The following is an 18,691-nucleotide window of genomic DNA, read 5'->3' on the forward strand; positions in this document are numbered from 1 at the left end:
TTTGTCTGTCCAGACGTCTATGAATGAGTCTGGGTGTGTCTGTCCAGACATCTGCCCCTGAGCCTCAAGGCATCTGTGCTGCCTTCTTGCAGAATCAATGTGTCGCTGTGGGTGTGCGAGTGCTTCTGAGGGTCTCCGTGCGAAAGCCCGAGTGCCGGGGGCCTGTGCCGGTCTCTGAGTGTGGCCCTTCCGAAGGCGTGTCTGTCTCTGGGTGAAGGCCTGTCTGGGTCAGTGACTGGACACCTGAATCTGGGCGGCTCTGAGGACCGAGAGTGGGGGTTGGGGCGGGCAGGGGGTTCGCCACAGGACCCAGGCGCAGCCTGTCTCACCGCGCGCCTGGCTCCCGGCGCGCACACCTGCGCTGGCTGGGGCGGCAGAAGCCGGGCGCAGCCCTCACCCTCCGGCTCCCACGCCCCGCCGGCGGCGCCCCCTCCCCCGGGCGGCGCCGATTGGCTGCGGCGCGCCGCTCCGAGCCCGCCCCGCGCGGCCGGCGGGGGGCGCCGCGGGCCAGAGCGCGCTGCGCCGCCACCGCCGCCGCCACTGCCACCGCCGCCACCGCCGCCAGGAGCACAGCGCGCCTCCGGCTCCGCGCGCCGCCAGCGCCCGGCCCGCCTGTCACCCGCCTGCCCGCCGGCCCCGCCGCGCCCGCCAGTCCCGCCGCGGAGCCCCGGGCCGGCCCCGGGCCGCCGCCACCACGCCGCGCGCCGTACTCCGCGTCAAGAATGGGGCGGCCAAGCTGCCCAAGCCGCCCGCCGCCGCCGCCGCCGCCGCGGCCGAGGCGCCCGGCGCCGGCGCGGGCATGGAGCGCTCGCAGAGCCGCCTCAGCCTGTCCGCCTCCTTCGAGGCGCTCGCCATCTACTTCCCGTGCATGAACTCCTTCGACGACGAAGACGCGGGTAAGCGCGCGGCCCGCCCCCGACACCCGGGTGTCCCGGGATCCAGATCCAGAGGCCCCCTCCTGGATCCGGTGCACCCTTAGAGGTGGCCTCCGTCTTCTCTCCTCCCCAGCCCCTCTCGGGGAGGCGTCCCCAGGGTCTCCTTCCCTTTCCGCGGGACCACAGGGCTCTGGGATGGGCTCTCTTCTAGACTCCCCCCAGGGGCTCCTAGATCATCTGCACCCCTCTCTCGCAGGTGGGCCCTCGGGTCGCCTGGACCCAATTCTCCCTACTCACCTGCGCCTACCAGATGCCCCCTGTCTTGTTTCTGGATCTGACCTGCCACCATCCCTGTCTCTAGAATGTGCCCACTCTTCAAACCCGGGGGCTTTGGCCGCTTCACCCTTGGAGCTCCGGCGCGCCCCCCGCCATTGGAGGTGGCGCACAGACCGTGCCTCTCCATCTTTGTCTTGGCTGCACCCAAAGGCTCCCAGCCCAAGACCCCGGCCTGGCGCCCAAGGCCTAGAGCGCCCCCATTTGCCTCTTCTCCCCTTCCCCCACAGTCTGGGACTCGGGACTCCTGATTCTTATCTGACTGGGGCAGGTGCCGGAAAACTGCCAGGTGATGGCCTTTCCTCCTCTTTCTTCCGCGTCTTCCCGGAGGGAGGTGTAAGGCGGCGCCAACTCTACACTTGCGCTCCCGCTAGTATGTGCCCCTGACCTCACGTGCTCTTGTCCCTGGAGTGGCCCTTTTGGGTGGGCCGAACCAGGCCACCATCCTAAGGCCCGGAACCTCCTGCTCCTAGGCCTGTGCGCACCCTTTGCCAAAGCCCCAGGGACGGGAGGCTCCCGGAAACCCGCTTTTGGGGGCCCTGAGACCAGGGAGAGGGAACCTGAGAGCTCCAGATTTGGTTTTGGGGTGAGGAAGTGAATCCAACAACAGGTGGGGTAGCTGGAGGGCTTGGGCGAGAGTTCCCCAAAGAGTACTAGCTTGAAAGTCAGAATCAGGTTTCAGTCTTTATTCTTATGAGCCATGACCTTGGGCAAGACATGACCCGACCCCCACTCCAGCCTCCGTTTTTCTCATCTGTGAAAATGGGGTTGACAAGGCCTCAGACACAGGTTTTGTATGGTGTGAGGGTGGAGTTAAAAGTATTTTGTGAGCTGAAAATCTGAGAGTATTTGAATTCAGTGAGGGGACAAAAGGAGAGGAGAGTATGTGTTGGGGAGGAGCCAGAAGGTTTCATTTAGACTTTTGAGACTGATGAAAATATGGACTCTCTCTCCCCAAAATGCATATGTGCACCATCTACAAAATTTGGCCTAGTTCTAGGGAGTTCAGAGGTCCAGGTTTCCACTCCCTACCTGCTGGGACCCCTGTCTGGTGAACCCTTCTGTCTGGGTTCTGCCAAGGAATGGAGTGGTGGGTGATGGGTACTCACCTCTAGGAAGCAGGTGGGGAAAAGGAAAGATCTCCAGAATGCGTGGGCTGGTGATGCATGGGGCAGACCCCTGATAGACCTGTCTTGCTGTTGGCCTTTAGGTGGGAGTTGGGGTAAGATTGTTACTGCAGAGCCATTTTATGGGATCCCCATTTTACAGAGCAAATAATTGTGGCCCAGAGGTTTAACTGTCCCCTTGAAATAGCTGAGGGGTCTTCCTAATGCAGTGGTCTCCAGTAGAGCAAAATTGGAGTGAAGAGATCAGGTTAGCTGGGGGGTCTGGAGAAGGTGACAACTGCAGAGAAAAAGCTGGGACAGGAACCCCCTCTAGCCCAGGTGAGCTGGCTCCCAACTCTTGGCTGATGGCTAGACACCCCTGAAGTTCAGCAGGCCACTTAGGTCTCAGGAACCCGGTTGGGCAGGAGCCTGGGTTTGCAGGAGCTCTGGAGGCAGGCACAGTTTGTTTTTCTCCAGAGTCACGCTCCACGTCATGGGTCAGACACCCTGGCTGCAGGTGGTTTGCTCTAGGTTTCACTTCATGTAATATTAGTGATATTTTTAAAGGTTCACTTTATATTGTTTTCAGGTGGGTTTCTCTAAGTTCTTAAGTGTTGCACTTGGAAGCGATGTAGAAATCATCTTGTCCACTCCTTCTATACTCCAAGTGGGCAGGTGTGGGTGTGTATTTGTGTACATGTGAGTGTGTATGTGCATGCTTTTGTGTGTGGGGGTGTGTGTATAAAACCCTGGTGTGTGTGTGTGTATGTGTGTGTGTGTATGCTTTTGTGTGTTTATAACCCAAGGTCAACCAATGTAGCAGGTACAAATCTGAGACTAAAATCACTTCTCCGTTCTCGTTTCAGAAGACTAATAATCCTTTTTTTGAAAGAGGATGGTTTTAAAATGCTAGATCTCACTGTGTAGAAGATGGTGCCCAGGTGAGGAGGCCTCAGGGAGTAGCTGTCGGCTGTGAGTTCATTGTAGGCATTTTGAGCTCACTGTCTGCTCATCTTGAGTTTGGGAGGGGGAGGGAGAAAGTCAACTTTTATTTCCGGAAGAATAATGAGTGTCTGGTAAAAGTCGGAAGTAGGGAATGTTGTCTTGGTGCTTAATTTTTCTTGCTCTTCTCAGTCATTAATGTCCTTCTAAAAGAAGCCTTTTGGATACATCCTTTAGAACAGTACTAGGCTGAACTAATTTCTAACAGCAGCTGGGAGTCTCTGGGCTCCTGGACGGAGCTGGCTTGGGCAGAGGGCTGTTAGGTGCGGGCTGGCTTCACCTGTCTCTGCCCGCTCCTGCTGCCCTCTGACTGCCTGGTCTGTCTCTGATGGCTGTTCTCAGAATTGTGTCCCTGACGGGCCTCTGCTCATCTGGGAGACTTCCCTTTGTTGCTCCTTCCAACTCGTATCAAATGCTTCTTTCCCATCCTCCAAATCAAGTCATAGTATCTTTGGGGCTCATATGCCTCTCTTCCGCTAGTTTCATGAGGAATGACTAAGAAGGAGCCTTTTCCCTGCTCCTTTCCATTAGCCTTAAATGGGGCAGAGCATATTCCTGCGTTGGACACTGGGGTGGGCAAAAGAAGCTGCCGCTTCTTCCCCCACTTTTCTAGCTACCATGTGGCCCAGGACGCTAGTCACTGCAGGTTCCTAGATTCCTGTCAATGGGCATCTTCTGTGTTCTGAATGCTTTTCTTAGAATGTTGTCTTTGCCCCTTTTCCCAAGGATGCTGGGGCTTTAGAGAGGCAGGCACCAGGGCATTTTTGTGCCTGTGTATTTGTTCCTCAGCCTTGTTGACACTGAGTTTGTGATTGGACAAGTTTGGGATGGGGAGGAGTTAGACATGAGACCCAGTTTTGTCATCTGTATGAGGACGTAAATAATAGCAGGAACCCTCATAGGGTTTGTGTTTCTCATAGCACATCCATAAAATTTAATATCCTATTAACATTCCCATTTTCAGATGAGAAAACTGAGGCACAGACTTAGTAACCCGTTCAAGGTCACTCAGCCAGGAAGTGAGGGAGTTACTATTTGAACTTGGGCACTTTGACTCAAGCATCTGTGCTTTTAATTAACATACTGCTTGCTGTTCAAAGAACAGAACCTGGCACTAGGTAGATTGCAATACATGTTCGCTTTGCTCTGTCTTAATGCCAGGTGAGAATTGTTTCTGAGCATGACTGTAAAGAAGAATTTGTGCGTTTGGGCAGGTAAAATTCTGATCCTCAAAATGTTAGTATTAATAATATTACTAGGCAAATTTTATTGCCTTTATTATTATTAAGGTAGAGCTAGACCCTCCTTCTTGGAAGCAGTTTAAAAATGGAGATTTGGGGGACTTGTGTGTCAAACAAGAGGGTAGGAAGGATTCTGGCTGCCCATTTCTGAGCGCTCCCTGACCACTTCATTTGCACCACATCTACAGGTCGGGCCCTGCCACTCTGTCCTGGGCATAGCTGGGAGCAGGGTTGGATCTCTTTCCTAGGAGATGCCAAGGAAGTTGTTGCACTGGGGTCTGAAATTGGCCATGGTGTTCCTGAGCCTGACCAAGTGGTTGCAGCGTCCAGTTCTCCCCCTCCCGCCCAGGAGAAGGGCGGAGAAGTTGGAGCAGCCAGCTCTGATTTGCCCAGAGGATGGATGCTTCGATCCAGTGCAGGGAGGAAGTTGCCATGGCAACACCAGCCGGCTACCAGTCCCTCTCCTAACGGTTTGGGCCACATCTCTGGGCTGAAAACCCTTCATGGCACCTCCCTCTTCCGTTCAGACCAAATCTGATGCAGTGGGGGGGGCATGGTGGGTGGGACCCACAAATTAGTACCACAGCCTCCCTCCCCCCTGTTTGGACAGAGGAGAAATGGAGGTGGTTGTCTGAGTTACTTCTGGGTTGTGGAGCGGAGGTACTCATATCCTGCCAGACAGATCCTGGCAGGGGCAATCAGAGTTGTCCCTGTCCCCACCCCCAGGCACCTGGAGTGAACACTCTGGACCACCCCCGCCCCCTTTCACACTGTTTTGTAGAGTTTGCTTTCCCAGACCAAGTGCTAACTTTTGTCCTTGAAATTTGACCTGTGCTTTTTCTGGGAAGCAAAATGTCCTGCTGTCCCTCCCCTTCCTCTGGAGATGTGGGAACAGAGGGAGCCCTTCAGCTCTGTAGGGGGGCTGGACCGGGTGGGTGAGGGGGTCCTTCGTGATGAGGGCCACCTGAAGGCTTGAGGTTGAGGCTTTAAAGCCTCCACTCCTACCCTTACCCTTGGGGCAGGCCACTTCTGCCCCACTCCCACCAATGCCCCCCTCCCATTTGCCACCTGGTGTGCAGTCTCCTTTATGTTTTGGGAGCTGGGTGGAACTCTTCTAGATTTGGATAACTGAAGCATGGTAGAGAATCAAGCCATTATTTCTGTAGTTCAAGTCTAAGGGTGGGGTGACAGTGTGGACCCATACCACTTTATTTTAATCAAATTTTCTGAAAGAAGTATCTCAGGAAAATTAGGGGCATGAGGATTCACCCCTCTGCATGGCACCGATCCTTGGCCTGTGGTCTGCTCGGCGCCTTTGGTGCTCTTTCCTGAAGTCCCCTCCCTTGGGCACTTCCCCTTCCCTGTCCTGGAGCTCCTAGACTCCTGGCTCCAGCTTCCTTGGCTTGCAGTTGCCAGGGGCCCACCTGGCTGGGTTTGGTGGGAAGCTGGGAGGAAGGTCCCTCCTCCTTGTCTCCCTTTGGGGAAGAGGCTCTGCCTCTGGGCCTGGGGGTGGGTGGAGAAGGAGGCAGAGCCAGTTCCAACTGCAGGCTGAGTGGGGGGCGGGCGAAGTGCGGAGGAGAGGCGGAATGGAAGGAAGCCTCGCCCTGAGCTGCCCTTCTCCCTGTCTCGGGGCCTTCTACCCTAACAGCCCTTACTTCCGGGTGTCTTTTGGAAACTGTTGGAAAGGTGCCACTTCTGGAGAGTGTGCTGAGAATAGTGTGCCATCTCCCAGAGTCCCCTGCCCCCAGGTCCCCCGGTCAGCCTGTGTTTCTGTAGTGGAATGACAACTGAGCTTGAATTTGACTCCACGCCTGCCCTGTGACCTCAAGCAAGTCTCAATCTTCCCAGTGCTCTTGGTCCAAGCATCTCAGGGTGGTAGAAACAAAATGACCGAGGGCCTTGCTCAGCCGTGCTCTGTGCTTTGCATGACCTCAGTTAATCTGATAGCAACTCAAAAGGTAGCTACTGCTGCAGATGTGCCCATTTTGCAGATGAGGAAAGTCAAGCAGCTGGAGCAGTGTGCACAGCCCAGCTGTGTTTGGCTGGCGGCCACTTTCTGCCTATGGGCGTAAAACGAGTTCCCAGGTGGGCAAGGGCTATGCGGTCATCAGGGGCTCTGCTGTCACAATAACAAGTGACAAAGGCCAGGGTGCAGGGGCCTGTTCAGGTTCACATGTGTCCGGCAGGGTCCACTGCCTCACACTGTAGTTCACTCCAGCCCCTTGGAGTGCCTTCCTGGCTCCCGGATGATCCCATCACAGTCGGCCAGCAGCTGCTATGACGGCCTGGCTTCTTGAAGGATCATCCAGTTGTCTGCCCTGGCCCTGGGGGCCCAGCTATCACCTGCCTCTCCAGACCGATGTAGGCCAGTGCTGGATTATATTTAACGCTGTGCTATTTCCACTTGACAGCTCCGGAGCGCTATCCCCCCTTCTCCTTCCTCCCCCCTCCCCTTCTGATTCACTCGGAAACTGACGAGGCTGATGTCAGCGCCTTATTCTTAGCCCCCGTAATTGTAACTGCATTTAGCAGTGCGCACTTCATTAACAGTTTCTGCGGTGGGGGAGTGAAGGGACTGCGTGGCTGGGCAGGGACACGGGTAGAGGTGGGAAGAGGGCACCTGCTGCCGGACCCTGGCCAGCTGCCTGCTTTGGATAGGCCAACTGGGTAGGTTCCAGGTCTAGCTTTCCAAGACTCACAGTCCTGGAAGGACCCTTGGAGAGCATCTCGTCCGTTCCCTTCAGTAGGCAAGGAGGGAAACCGATGCTCCGAGAGGCAGAGTGGCTAGCAAAGGTCACATGTCAAGGGTCCAGGGTTCCGACCTCTGAGTCCAGATTTTCTTGTCTGGTATTTATTCGTTCAACCAATATTTAATTAACTGCTCGGTGCCAAACAATCTGCTAGGCACTGGAGATTTATCAGGGAACAATGCAGACGTGGTTTCTGCTCTCATGGAATTATGGGATGAGGGAGACAGACGATAATCAGGCGATTAATTAAAAATAAATAATTTTAGATTGTGTTAAGTGGAATGAAAATAAAACAGTGATAGGAGAGGAGAGAGCATTAAGTAAGGTAGTCAGGAAAGGTAACCTTTGAGTTGAAGCATAAATGATAGAGCCAGCAACGGGAATAGGAGGGGAAGAGTGTTCCAGGCAGAGGGAGCAGTTGTGCAAAGGCCCTGAGGTCAGTGTGAATGTGAACTTTAGGAAGCAGCAGACTTTTTTGGTTAGAGGGAGTAGGTGAGGGGAGGGGAGGTCAGGGACATGAGCACGGTGTGCATGGGGGGGTGGAGATCATCACAGCCTGTAGACAATGGTGGGGAAACTGAGGTTCAGAGATGGGAAAGGAAAGGACTTCAACTGGGTAAAGTCAGAGAGAGGCCAAGAACTCCTGCCCCCCGAGTCCCTGACTCTGCTGTTCCTCAGGCACAGATGGCTGTGCCTTTAAATGCACAGTGTGACTTCCTTTTGCGTTGTGGCTGGAAGGTGCTGTGGAGTCAGGGCAGGGCCCTTTCTCTCCCCACTGCCTGTTGCCTCCACTCTTCGAATCTCACCTGACCCAGCTGTGCAGCTTCCTGGGCTGGTGCTGCTGAGGGGGACTCTGGGGGCTCCCATGGTGAGGCAGGACGAACGTGGCTTTGGACTCCTAGAGACCTGATTTTCCTGCTACTTCTGCCACTTCTGACTTGCGTGATGCCGGGCGAGTTGCTTTCCCTCCCTGGGGTTCAGTGTCCTCTGCAAACTGGGCCATAATAATAGTAGACACTTCAAAGGGTGATCGTGAGGACCAAACGACAAGATGCACAGACGTACCCCACCCAGAGCTGGACTTGAGGGCTTAAGGTGTCCTCGGGGGTGGGGGCCAACGAGGCAGTGTGTTCAGTGCCTGGCGTGCAGGGGCCTTTGGTCAGCAGTGGCTGCTGCATTTGTCATCGCCGTGGTCAGTTTGCATAGGGCAGAGCTGGGCTACTAAGTCTCTAGTGAGTCCCAGAATCCCCAAGAGGGCTTGTTTGCACAGTCTGCTGGACCCCACCCTAGAGTTTCGGTCTGGGGTGGGCTCGTTTCTGACAGGTTCCCAGGTCATGCTGTCCCAAGGCTGCTGGTCCAGGGGTCCCACCTTGACAACCACTGGGTTAGAGGGAATGCCTGGAGAAAAACGAGGGTCACTTCAGTGCTCCTTCCGGTGTCCGAGATGCTGGGTTCCAAATTCAGTCCCCAGTGGAGTCTTCATGTCCTTCTGATCCAGATGAGCCTCAGCTGCTGCCTGCCTTATATGGGGCTTACCAGGAGGACCCTGTGAATCCTTTGGGACGCTATCTGAACCAGTGATAAATGAGCCAACACGAATAACCATCAGGCCATGCTGCTGGGCTCGGCAGCCCTGGGACTATGCGGGCTCCAGTCTAGCACCTTTTACCAGAGGAGAGGGTGTGGCCCCTTTCCTGCACTGGGAAAGGTAGGCAGCCTGGTGCGCTAAAACCAGGAGGTTCGTTTCAGGACAAGCCTTTCCTGGGAAGAAGTAAGTCAAAGGAATGGTGGAGGTAGAGGGGCACAGTGCTGGGAGATGCCACCAAGGGAGTTTACCCAGCCAGTGTGTTAAAGTGTTTCTGAGGAAGGTTGCTGGTCACTTTCTAGGGAAGGTCGGGATTTAGCAGGGGGTTGGCCCCGTGGTGTGATGGATTTCTCACCCAGCCGAGTACAATTCTGGATCAGAAGACAAAGACACATAACATAGTTTCCAGGGGGGACCTAGACTAAACTGATGTTCTCTGAGAGGGGTGGCTTGGGATAAAAAGCGTGGATTCTGGGGACATGAAGACCCAGGTTTGTGTCTCTGCTGCTTGCTGGCTGTGTATCCTGGCTATGTATGGGACTGATCTGGGCCTCAGCCATGTCCTTTGCCAAATGCAGCAAGAGTTCTGAGCCACTTGTGAGGATCTGAGAATATGCCTGTGCAGCACCCAGAAGGCATCCCAGAAGCGGAAGCTGCTGCCTTTCCTGTTATTGCAGACTTCCTGAGAGAGGTGATGCGCACACCTGCCTGGAGGCAGGGCGGGAGAGTGGGAAGGAGTGTCTGCTGTGTGCCCTTGGAGCCTGCGCGGCTCCATTTAGGGTCAAGAAAGGAGATTTGTGTTCAGCTGCTCAATCTCAGTGTCTCCTCTGACCACTTTTGCATCTCTGACCTCGGTAACCCTCTCTGCAGAATGAGAGTCCAGTGGGCTTGGTTTAGATACAACCAGAGTCTCCCAGAGAGGAAGGACGCTTGTCCAAGCCCACCTTCATCTCCTCCTGTGGATGTCTCTACTCTCCTTTTACCCATAGGATCATTTTTCATCCCAAGGGCCTTTTCTGCCAGAATTTCTCTCTAGATGATCTTTGGTGACTAGTCATCGAATAATTTCTACAATAAGCATTTTGGGAATTCGTTAATATATACAGACACTACAGCATTTTGCAGGCAGGTGCTGGGGTTGAATGCTGAGGTGCTTTACCACTGAGCTACATCCCCAGCTTTTTTTACCTTTTTTTTTTTTTAAGACAGGGTCTCACTCAGTTGCTTAGGACCTTGCTAAGTTGCTGAGGCTGCCCTCAAATTTGCAATCCTCCTGCCTCAGCCTCCCAAGCCACTGGAATTACCAGAGAGGGCTCTCCATTTGCCCACCACCTCAGAGCAGGTCTTTGGCAAAGCTAGAAACAGCACTAATGTTTCTGGACTCCAGGATCAGAGCCTTCCCCAAGCCCAGATGCCCCAGGTAGCCACGATGGACTCTGCTGGTACTTGAAGTATTAAGGGTGCTCCTTACATCTCCAGCACTTGGTGTCCCTGGTAGATGCCACTGGAGTTGTCCTGGGAGTGGGTGGGAGGATATTTCACTATTTGGGGCCTGTAATGGAAATTAATTAGTTCCTTAGCAAATGTCTTGGGAAACATCTTTCATCTGCCTGGGCTCAATACCAAGCCTGGACCAGGTGCCTCTGGAGCCCACCCCAGCCTGGGCCAAGCCACCCCCCAACCATATGGCCTCAGGAAGCTGCCACTTCTGCCCAACTTCCGTTGGTCATGTTGAGTTGGGGCAGAGGGACCCGGAACTGGGCAGCCTGGTCTGGAGGGGACTTGGTGGGTGCCTCTAACAGGGGGGAATGTAACACAGCTAATTCTCTGAACTTACTCTCTGGACTCCTGGCAGTCATTTTAGACTGAAAGGAATACAGAGGATGGGAAACTCTCCTCTTCTACCTCTACCGTCTTGACCTGAGCCATGGGTTTTGTGCAATGATAGACTGTGGAGCCGGTCACAATGATGCATGTGTGTAATCCCAGCAACTCAGGAGGCTGAGGCAAGTTTGAGACCAGCCTTAGCAACTTAGCAAGATCCTGTCTAAAATAAAATGGGCTGGGTTGTGTTTTGGTGTTAGAGTGCTTACCTAACATGCATGAGGCCCTGGGTTTGATACCCACTCCAAAATACAGATTGATGGTGGAAATGCTCCTAGGTAAGACCTGTGAGTGGCAGGCACACAGGATGGGAAAGGGGAAGTAGCAGCCACATGGACATTCTGTTATAGTCCAGCCCCAGCCTGCTCGCTGGGCTGCTTTCAGGGAGGGTGGCATCTCAGCATTGACCAGCCTTCTGTGCTCCACTTGGGAGTCTGTGTTCAGCACTGGGAGTCTGAGGCAGGAGGATCCCAAGTTCAAAGTCACCCTCAGCAATTTAGTGAGACTCTAAGCTTAGCTAGACCCTGTCTCAAAATAAAACAAAGAGGGCTGGGGATGTGGCTCAGTGTTTAAGTGCCCCTGGGTTCAAAACCTGGTACCAAAAAAAAGGGGGGTATCTGTCCTGACTTCTGCTTCACCCTAGCAAATGTGGAGCCCTCTGTCTGACAGGCATTTTTAGCTATGATCTCATTGATCCTCATGGAACACTGGCTGTATCTGGAGAGGTGGGCAGGAGTTCCACTGGATGCCTGAGGCTGTGTGACAGCTTAAGGGTAGTCGATGTGTCATGCCATGAGCCCTGGATTTGTCATAAGAAAACCTGGATTTGAGATTCCATTTCTGCCAGTTATCTGGTTGGGTAACCCTGGGCAAGTCATTGTCCTCTTTGGGCCTTGATTTCCTCATTGAATGAATAAGTGCTGTCATAAGGGACGAGGAACTTGCAGATGTGTTGAAGATTCTGTGTACAGCAAGACCGTGGCAAGCCTCAGCTTAGGGGGTGGGTGGGGGAGTGCCTTTGCTGAGGAGGCAGATGACTGTGCAAGGCACAGGGACACTTACCCTGCTGTCCTTACTTGGGTTCCCCCAGAAGCAGACCTGGAACAAGGATTCAGGTATAAGTATTAGGTCTAACCACTAGAAGCTGCCATTTTTATAAGTGAAAACAGTTGAGTAGCAATTTTATGTGGTTTTTAGTCTACAAGGTGATCAATGAAACCCCAGAAAGAGAGTGGACACGCCGGGCAGGGGAAGGAGCCAGAATCAGCGTTATCCGGCAGGTTCCCTCCGAGTGAGGACAGCTGGGGATGAGGCTTGCTGGAGGCTTCAGGAGACTGTAGAACAGGGCTCTGCGCACTTCTGTGAAGGGCCAGACCGCAGATATTTCTGTCTCTGCAGACCATACGGTCCCCGTTGCAACTGCTCAATCTCACAGTCGTAGTGAGAAAGCAGCTACAGACAGTATGTAAATGAAAGGGTGAGGCCATGTCCTAATAAAACTTTATTTACAAGAGCAGGCAGCAAGATGGATTTGGCACAAGGGCCATAGTTTGCGGACACCTGCCATGCACCTCGGCTGTCCCACCCAGGAGGGAGGGCGTTGGGGACTTTATACACCAGCTTCCATCTGATTGGTGGAGGGCTGCTGGGGTGGAATCGCGGGGTGGCTGTTGCCCTTCCAGCCTGCATAGGGGCAACCCAAGAGTGTTGGCAAGAGGAGGCTGGGCCAGGAGGCGGGATAAGGAAGGGGAACCATAGCATGACTCTCTCCAGCTCAGAAGCATGGCTTGTTTGGCTCAGGAGAGTATTGGCGGGAAGCAGGCAGGACGAACAGGGAAACCAAGGTTTGGACAGGGCCGGATGATTTAACGTCACATTTCCAGGCTTTACAAGTATTTGTTACTTCCAGGAAAAGCCCAGCTTCTCCATCGTTGATGGTCTTATTGGAGTGTTCTACCTTTGTGTCTCTGCTTGGTCCATTCCTTCCCCTGGGACGTTCCTACCCGCCTGCCAGGGACCCAGGCCACCTCCTCCAGGAAGCACACCATTCTTCTCTTGGGCATTCCCATAGTGCTTTGCTGTTCCTTTTCTCCAGCATCTGCACAATGTGGCTTCTGTCACTTTTCTCTTGCCCACTGTGAGCCCCCCAGGTGGGGGATCCTGTCCTCATCCCACCAAGGGGCCAAACTGGATCCCTGATGTCTGCCTCTCTTCCTTCCTGCTCTATCTCTTCCTTTCTTCCTCCAGCAGGTGCTGATAAGCAGGTCCTGTCCTGGTGACCTAAGGCAAGCCCTGTCTTTGCCTTCATGGAATTCGCAGCCTCCATAGGAGCAACAACGTTATTCCATCACTTCTATGGCCGGTGCAGGAACTGGCCGAGGCCTCAGCAGGGAGAACTGACCTGTGGCGGGGGGTCTTGACAGCAGAGCTGGGATTCCAGATGGGGGAGACTGTGGCTGGGGGCTGTGCTGCTGCCAGCACAGTCTGGGAGTCTGGGGGGCGAGGCCGAAGCCAGATTCTCCCAGAGTGTGTGACTCTCTTCCCCCCAGCCTCTGTCTACATCTCTCACACGTACGGATCGACATGTTAACTATAATTGCTTCTGTGTGTAAGAATCACCAGTAACTTTCTGCTTTCTAGTTTATTTTCTGTGTTTTCTGTAGTGAGCACATCGTGGTAAGAGTGGAGGCCTCAGTGGGACCACACTCCTGCTGGTGGTGGGTAACTGTGTTTTTTGCTGCTCAGGGGTGATTCTGTTTCTCTCTGTAAAGGAGGGATAATGGTAATTAGCCCTATTCACATGGTACTACTCTCCCATGTTCTGACGCTTCACCTCTGTTAACTCATTCGAGCCCCACAACTCTCCCAGGTAGACACTATCACTATTCCTATTGTATAGATGAGGAAAACTAAGGCACAGAGAGGCTAAGTAAGTTGCCTGAAATCACACAGTAGGGGTCAGAGCCAATATTCCAATCTGCCTGTTTGGCTCTGGAGTCTGAGCTCAATCACTGGGCCCTGCTGCCCACCTCACAGGGTACAGATGAGGGGACATCTCTGCAACCCTTAGCCTGATGCCTGGCACATAGTGCTCAATAAATGTTAGCTCTTGTTATTGTCAGCAGCTGTGCCAAGGCCCTGAGGTGGGAAAGGGACATGGCCTTTTGAAGATCCAGGGAAAGGAACATATGATTAAAGTCAAGGATCTTGCTCTTGAGCAGGATAATCGGAGACCCTGTTGGGTTTTTAGCAGGGAAGAGACAGACTCAGCTTTGGGATTTGCAAGTCTTTAAAGACCTCTGTGTTTGTAGCAGGGAAGGAAGGAGCCCAGAAGCCCAGGACAGCTCCTCTTGGACACAGCAGCTCTTCTCAGATCTGATGGTAGCAGCCTGGGGTCCTCAGATCAGGGTGTGGATGGTCTGGCTTCCAGGCTGGCTGTATGGGCCGGAGCACCAGAGACGAGTCAGGGCTGTGTCACCCACCAGGCTGCTCTGGTGATGGGAGGCTGGGAAGTGCCGGCTGGAAGGCAGGAACAAATTACTCTCCTGGAGATGAGGCCGGGCCAGTTCCTGCCGTGTTACATTATTAAATTTGTAATCTTCATTCTAATACTTTCCAGCAGTGAATAAGAACCAAATTTAAAATGCCGGCTTTACATTTCTGGAATGGAGCTCTTTGTCAAGAACTCTTGAAACCCATAATTTCTCTCCAGAGGTGAATGTCTCAGTCTTAAAAAAAAAAAAAAAAAATTAAAATTAAAAAATAAAGGAAAGCCACTTATTAGTTAAGGTTTGGGGTTGGAGGGTTTGACCCCGACTGTATGACTCTAGCCCTGGAAGAGGCTTAGCGTGGCCCCTGTGCTGCACATGCCCAGGGCTGCCCCGGAAGAAAGCGTGAGAAGCTTCATGGCCACCTTGCCCTCAAGCAGTGGGTAAATCTGTAGAAATTGGGCCACATGGTCTGAGAGAATTGACCTGTGTCAGGCTCTGATGAACTTTCTCATGGCCTGGCTGGTGGATGGTGGAGCTGGCTGTTGGCAGAACCCTGTGCCACCTGGGTCCTGCCTCTCCACCGGGGCAGGAGGGGCCTGATTCAGGTCACCAGCATCCCCGGGCTGCTCTCTGGCCCTCCAGCCAGATCCCTTCTTGCATGGTGGGGTGGGGGACAGTGAGGACCCTGAGTGGGGAAGGGACATGCTTCGCCTGCTAGGCCGTGGTCCAGGTATGGTGGCCCTGGCATTCCCTGCCCAGATGGCTTTGAGCCAGCTTCTGGGGTCTGTTCAGACCTTCTCTGAACCCCATCTGCTGGTGTCGTGGCGGATGACCTGAGGGTGGAGGTGAGAATAGCACATAAGTGCAGAGCGGCCCCCTTGATGTGGGGTCAGGGGCGAGGAGGAGGAGGAGGGTGGGCAGTGCCTGAGAGCTGCTCTCTCCTCACTCCATGTTCAGCTACGGACTCTGATGATTCTAAATAGGAGCCGGTCCTGGCCTTCAAGGTCATTATGAAGGCATATTTCTCAGAATAGAATAGAACATATTTTATTCAATAGCCCTGATTTGTAACTTTTAAATATTTAGAATAAGCATGAGAAGCTCATTTAAACTCTTGCCTGGGGCCCCAGCATATGAAGGGAGGGCCTTTGCATCACCCTTTGAACGGAGAGCCACCACACCCAGGGATGGCCTTTCCCCTCACGACCTATGACCTGGTTCCAGATAGAAGTCGCCTTGTGCAAGTCAGAGGAAGGTACCTCTTCCCCTCCCTGAGCTTGAAGAGCATCACCATGTGTGGGACGGTGAGCTGGGACTCTCCGCCTTCCCAGAGGCAGCAGGGTGACAGCTTGGCCAGGGGAAGGCTGCGTTTCTGCCTGGTCCCCACCCTTAACTGGGCACCTTTGTTTGGGGTGCACCCTGCCTGCGAGTTCACAGCACCCCTCAGACCTGAACCAGCAGGAGCCATGGTGAGACCCGAAGGGACAGTGCTGACTCTCTGGACTCTTGAGCTGATCAGTAAGCATTTAGCCTGTTTAATAATCATCCTCATTGTGCTAGAGATTTCTGTTGTGTTTCATTTGTGCCAAGTGCTCTGAGCTCTTCACCAGGGTTGTGCGGTTGTGATGTCAGACTCGGGGGAGCTCACCGTCGTACCCATTGTGCAGGTGAAGAAACAGGACAGGTTTGTCTCTGGCCTGGGGCCGCATATAGTATGGCACTTGAGTCTGTAAGCCCAACCACGGCTCTGCACTGCCCCTCGTCAATTTTAGACGCATCCTTGATGCAGTCAGCAGGTGTTTTCCAGCCTTCTCCAGTGTGTTGGGTCCTGAAGGTGTGGGACCCAGTAGGACCAGGCCCCCCTCAGCCCAGGAGCAAAGCCGAACAGAGCAGGTAACTGGGGGACCCATTCAGGAGGAAGTGTCAAGTACCACCAAGGTGCTCAGGGCACTGGGGGTCCCGTGAGGTCAAGGGGAGCTTATTTATGTCTTCTGGGGGCAAAGTAGGTGCATGAGGAAGTGGGGCCCGGAAAGGGGTGGGCGGGCCGGGGAAGCCCCAGTGCTGTTCAGGACCGGCTCCTTCTTGAAGGCTGGAGTTACATCATCATCGTTAGGCCCCTTAGGCCTCTGCCAAGAGGAGTGGGACCTGATATCCACCCTCATCATGTCTTCAAAGTCAGAAAACTGAGGTGTGAGGGGAAGAGCAGGGCGTTCATGCATTTTCAGGCCGGTTCAGTTGGACTGGGCCTCTGGGCCTCCAGCCCGTTAGCCTGCTGCTTCCCGCGGCCTTTACACCCAGGAGTGGCAGAGTCGCCATTTATCATTTTAACTTTTGAAAACAATATTGTGCTTCTGCCAGTTACAAGTGCTTGTTCGGTTCTACCAGCTGCACATGTATGCTGTGTGCTCGGGGTGCCGAGGCCCTGCGTGTTACCTCGTGTGGTCCTCAGGGCAGACATCTGGGAAGGGTCCTGTTGCTCGTTCCATTGTCCAGGTGAGGAAATGCGATAACTCTCCAGGCAACCCAGCCAGCAAATGGCAGTGCTGGTTTCCTGGGGTCTCACACCCTGAGTCTGTGCTACGTGTAGCCGTGGCGGAAATTTGGGAAGATTACGGAGAAAGCACACGAAAGCAAACAACTCCAATTCTGTAGTCCAAAAGCGGAATGTTAACCACTGGGCTGCTTCTCCCCAGGAGTGTGCGTGCGCACGTGAGCGCATAGGAACACATGTTTAAACCAAACCAGGGCCGCGCCGTGATGCTATTTTGTAAACTGACGCTACCATTAAAAATCACCTTAAAAAGACCTTCACAGGCTGGTCTCCACAGGGACACTGAGATTTCGAGGATCAGGTCTGGAACTGCATGTGATCCATCCGTGGTCCACAGACGTGGCCAGGCAGACCCAGGGACAGCACGAGGCCACTGCTTCTCATGGCCTCGGTTCATTTTGTCCCTGTCTTTCCGCCCCTCTTCTTGTGAAATAAATAAATAAATGAGTGAATAAAATTTAAAACTGACAGACCTCCCCAGGATTTTATTCCGTGCCTGGCCCTGCATTTCAATGCAAGAAGCAGAAGGCTTGTGAGCTATAAATAGCCCGAGCCTCTTCTGCACGGTGGCGGGAGCGTTTGTAGGTTCTGTCTCCTCCCAACCTGGTGACCTGGATTACTTCCTTTCTGCAGTGGCTGCTTTCCTCACGGCCTCCTCTGTCCATCCTAAACAGAGTCAAGCAGGTAGTTACTGAGCACCTACCCTGGGCCAGGCCCATCTCGCAGAGTACCATGGTGGGGGCGGGTGGACATGGACACGGGTGTCCACAGGTGAGGATCTTTCCTGGTGTGGAAGCGCACGGAGGGGTTCCCAGCTCTGCAGATAGGCAAGACTTCTGGGAGGAGCTCTGAGGAAGGGAAGGAAGAGGAAGGAGCCCAGGGAGGAGGTGGCCTGGGAGGAGTCATGCTTACCCAGGGCCTGACCGGAGCCAGCCTTGCTGCTGTTAAGCAGATGGCATGTTACCTGAGCGCATGTCCAGGGTTCCGTCGGTGGCTCCCGAGACTTCTGGAATCTAGTGTCTCTGGTGTGGAGGTGATTCTCCACCTGCCCTCTACAGGCTTTTCTCTTTTTTTTTTTTGGTTGTTGATGGGCCTTTATTTTACTCATTTATTTATGTGGTGCTGAGGATGGAACCCAGGGCCTCACACATGCTAGGCAAGCGCTCCACCCTGAGCCACAACCCCAGCCCTGCGCAGGCTTTTCTGACTCGAACCCAGATCCTGAGCCCTTCCCAGATCACTTCATTAAAAATCTCCAGTGGAGCCTGGAAATCTGTTTCTTCACATGCTCCCAGCTGATGCTGATGAGCAGCCACACTTGGGATTCAGTGTGCCAATCCAGTCTCCATCCGGGGACCACACCTTAGTCCCCATTCCTGTCTCCCTCCTGAATGGGAGCTGTCTCCCTTGGATAGAGGAGGAGGCTCACAGCCTCTTGAAAGTGGGGGTCATTCTCCATCAGGCAGCAGGGCTGCAGAAAGTCCCTTCCCCTGTGCCAGAGTCACCTTCAGGGTTAGTCCTAGCACAGTGATGATGTCAGTGACCAATATTTGTACTCATCCCTGTTGGCCACAGAGTATTTAATCTGGGAGGCAAAAAATACACATTTTAAATTCAGACAGAACCTGAGTTTAAGCCTCTACTCTCCCTCCCTCTGTCTTTGTATCCCACCCTATTTGTTCTTAAACAAATGGCCTAACCTCTCTGTGTTGCATGCTGTCGATGGAGATGGTGATGGTACTTAACCTCTGAGGTCGTTGGAAGGATTCAGTGACACGTGAGAGGGGCCCAGTGCAGGAGGAAGGCACTCATTTCTCAGTGCTGTATGGCTGTTCATCCTCTTGCTCTGCTGTCAGACGTCTGCCTGGTAAAT

General features: G+C 53.7%; 1 protein-coding gene across 2 annotated transcripts in view; it reads left to right on the forward strand.

Annotated features, from left to right (window-relative positions):
• The first annotated feature begins 595 nt into the window (after positions 1-595).
• Rims4 (regulating synaptic membrane exocytosis 4) overlaps positions 596-18,691 on the forward strand; it is a 53,967-nt gene continuing 35,871 nt past the window's right edge. For both annotated transcript variants that reach the window (XR_007107331.1, XM_047542295.1), the window contains exon 1: positions 596-896. Coding sequence is in view for 1 of the 2 variants with exons in the window: in XM_047542295.1 (XP_047398251.1) it covers positions 800-896 (97 nt within the window). In the remaining variant the exon portion in view is untranslated. The remainder of the gene's footprint in view (positions 897-18,691) is intronic.

The sequence above is a fragment of the Sciurus carolinensis genome, chromosome 2 (assembly GCF_902686445.1).
Source record: "Sciurus carolinensis chromosome 2, mSciCar1.2, whole genome shotgun sequence".
In the NCBI taxonomy this organism is placed as follows: Eukaryota; Metazoa; Chordata; class Mammalia; order Rodentia; family Sciuridae; genus Sciurus; species Sciurus carolinensis.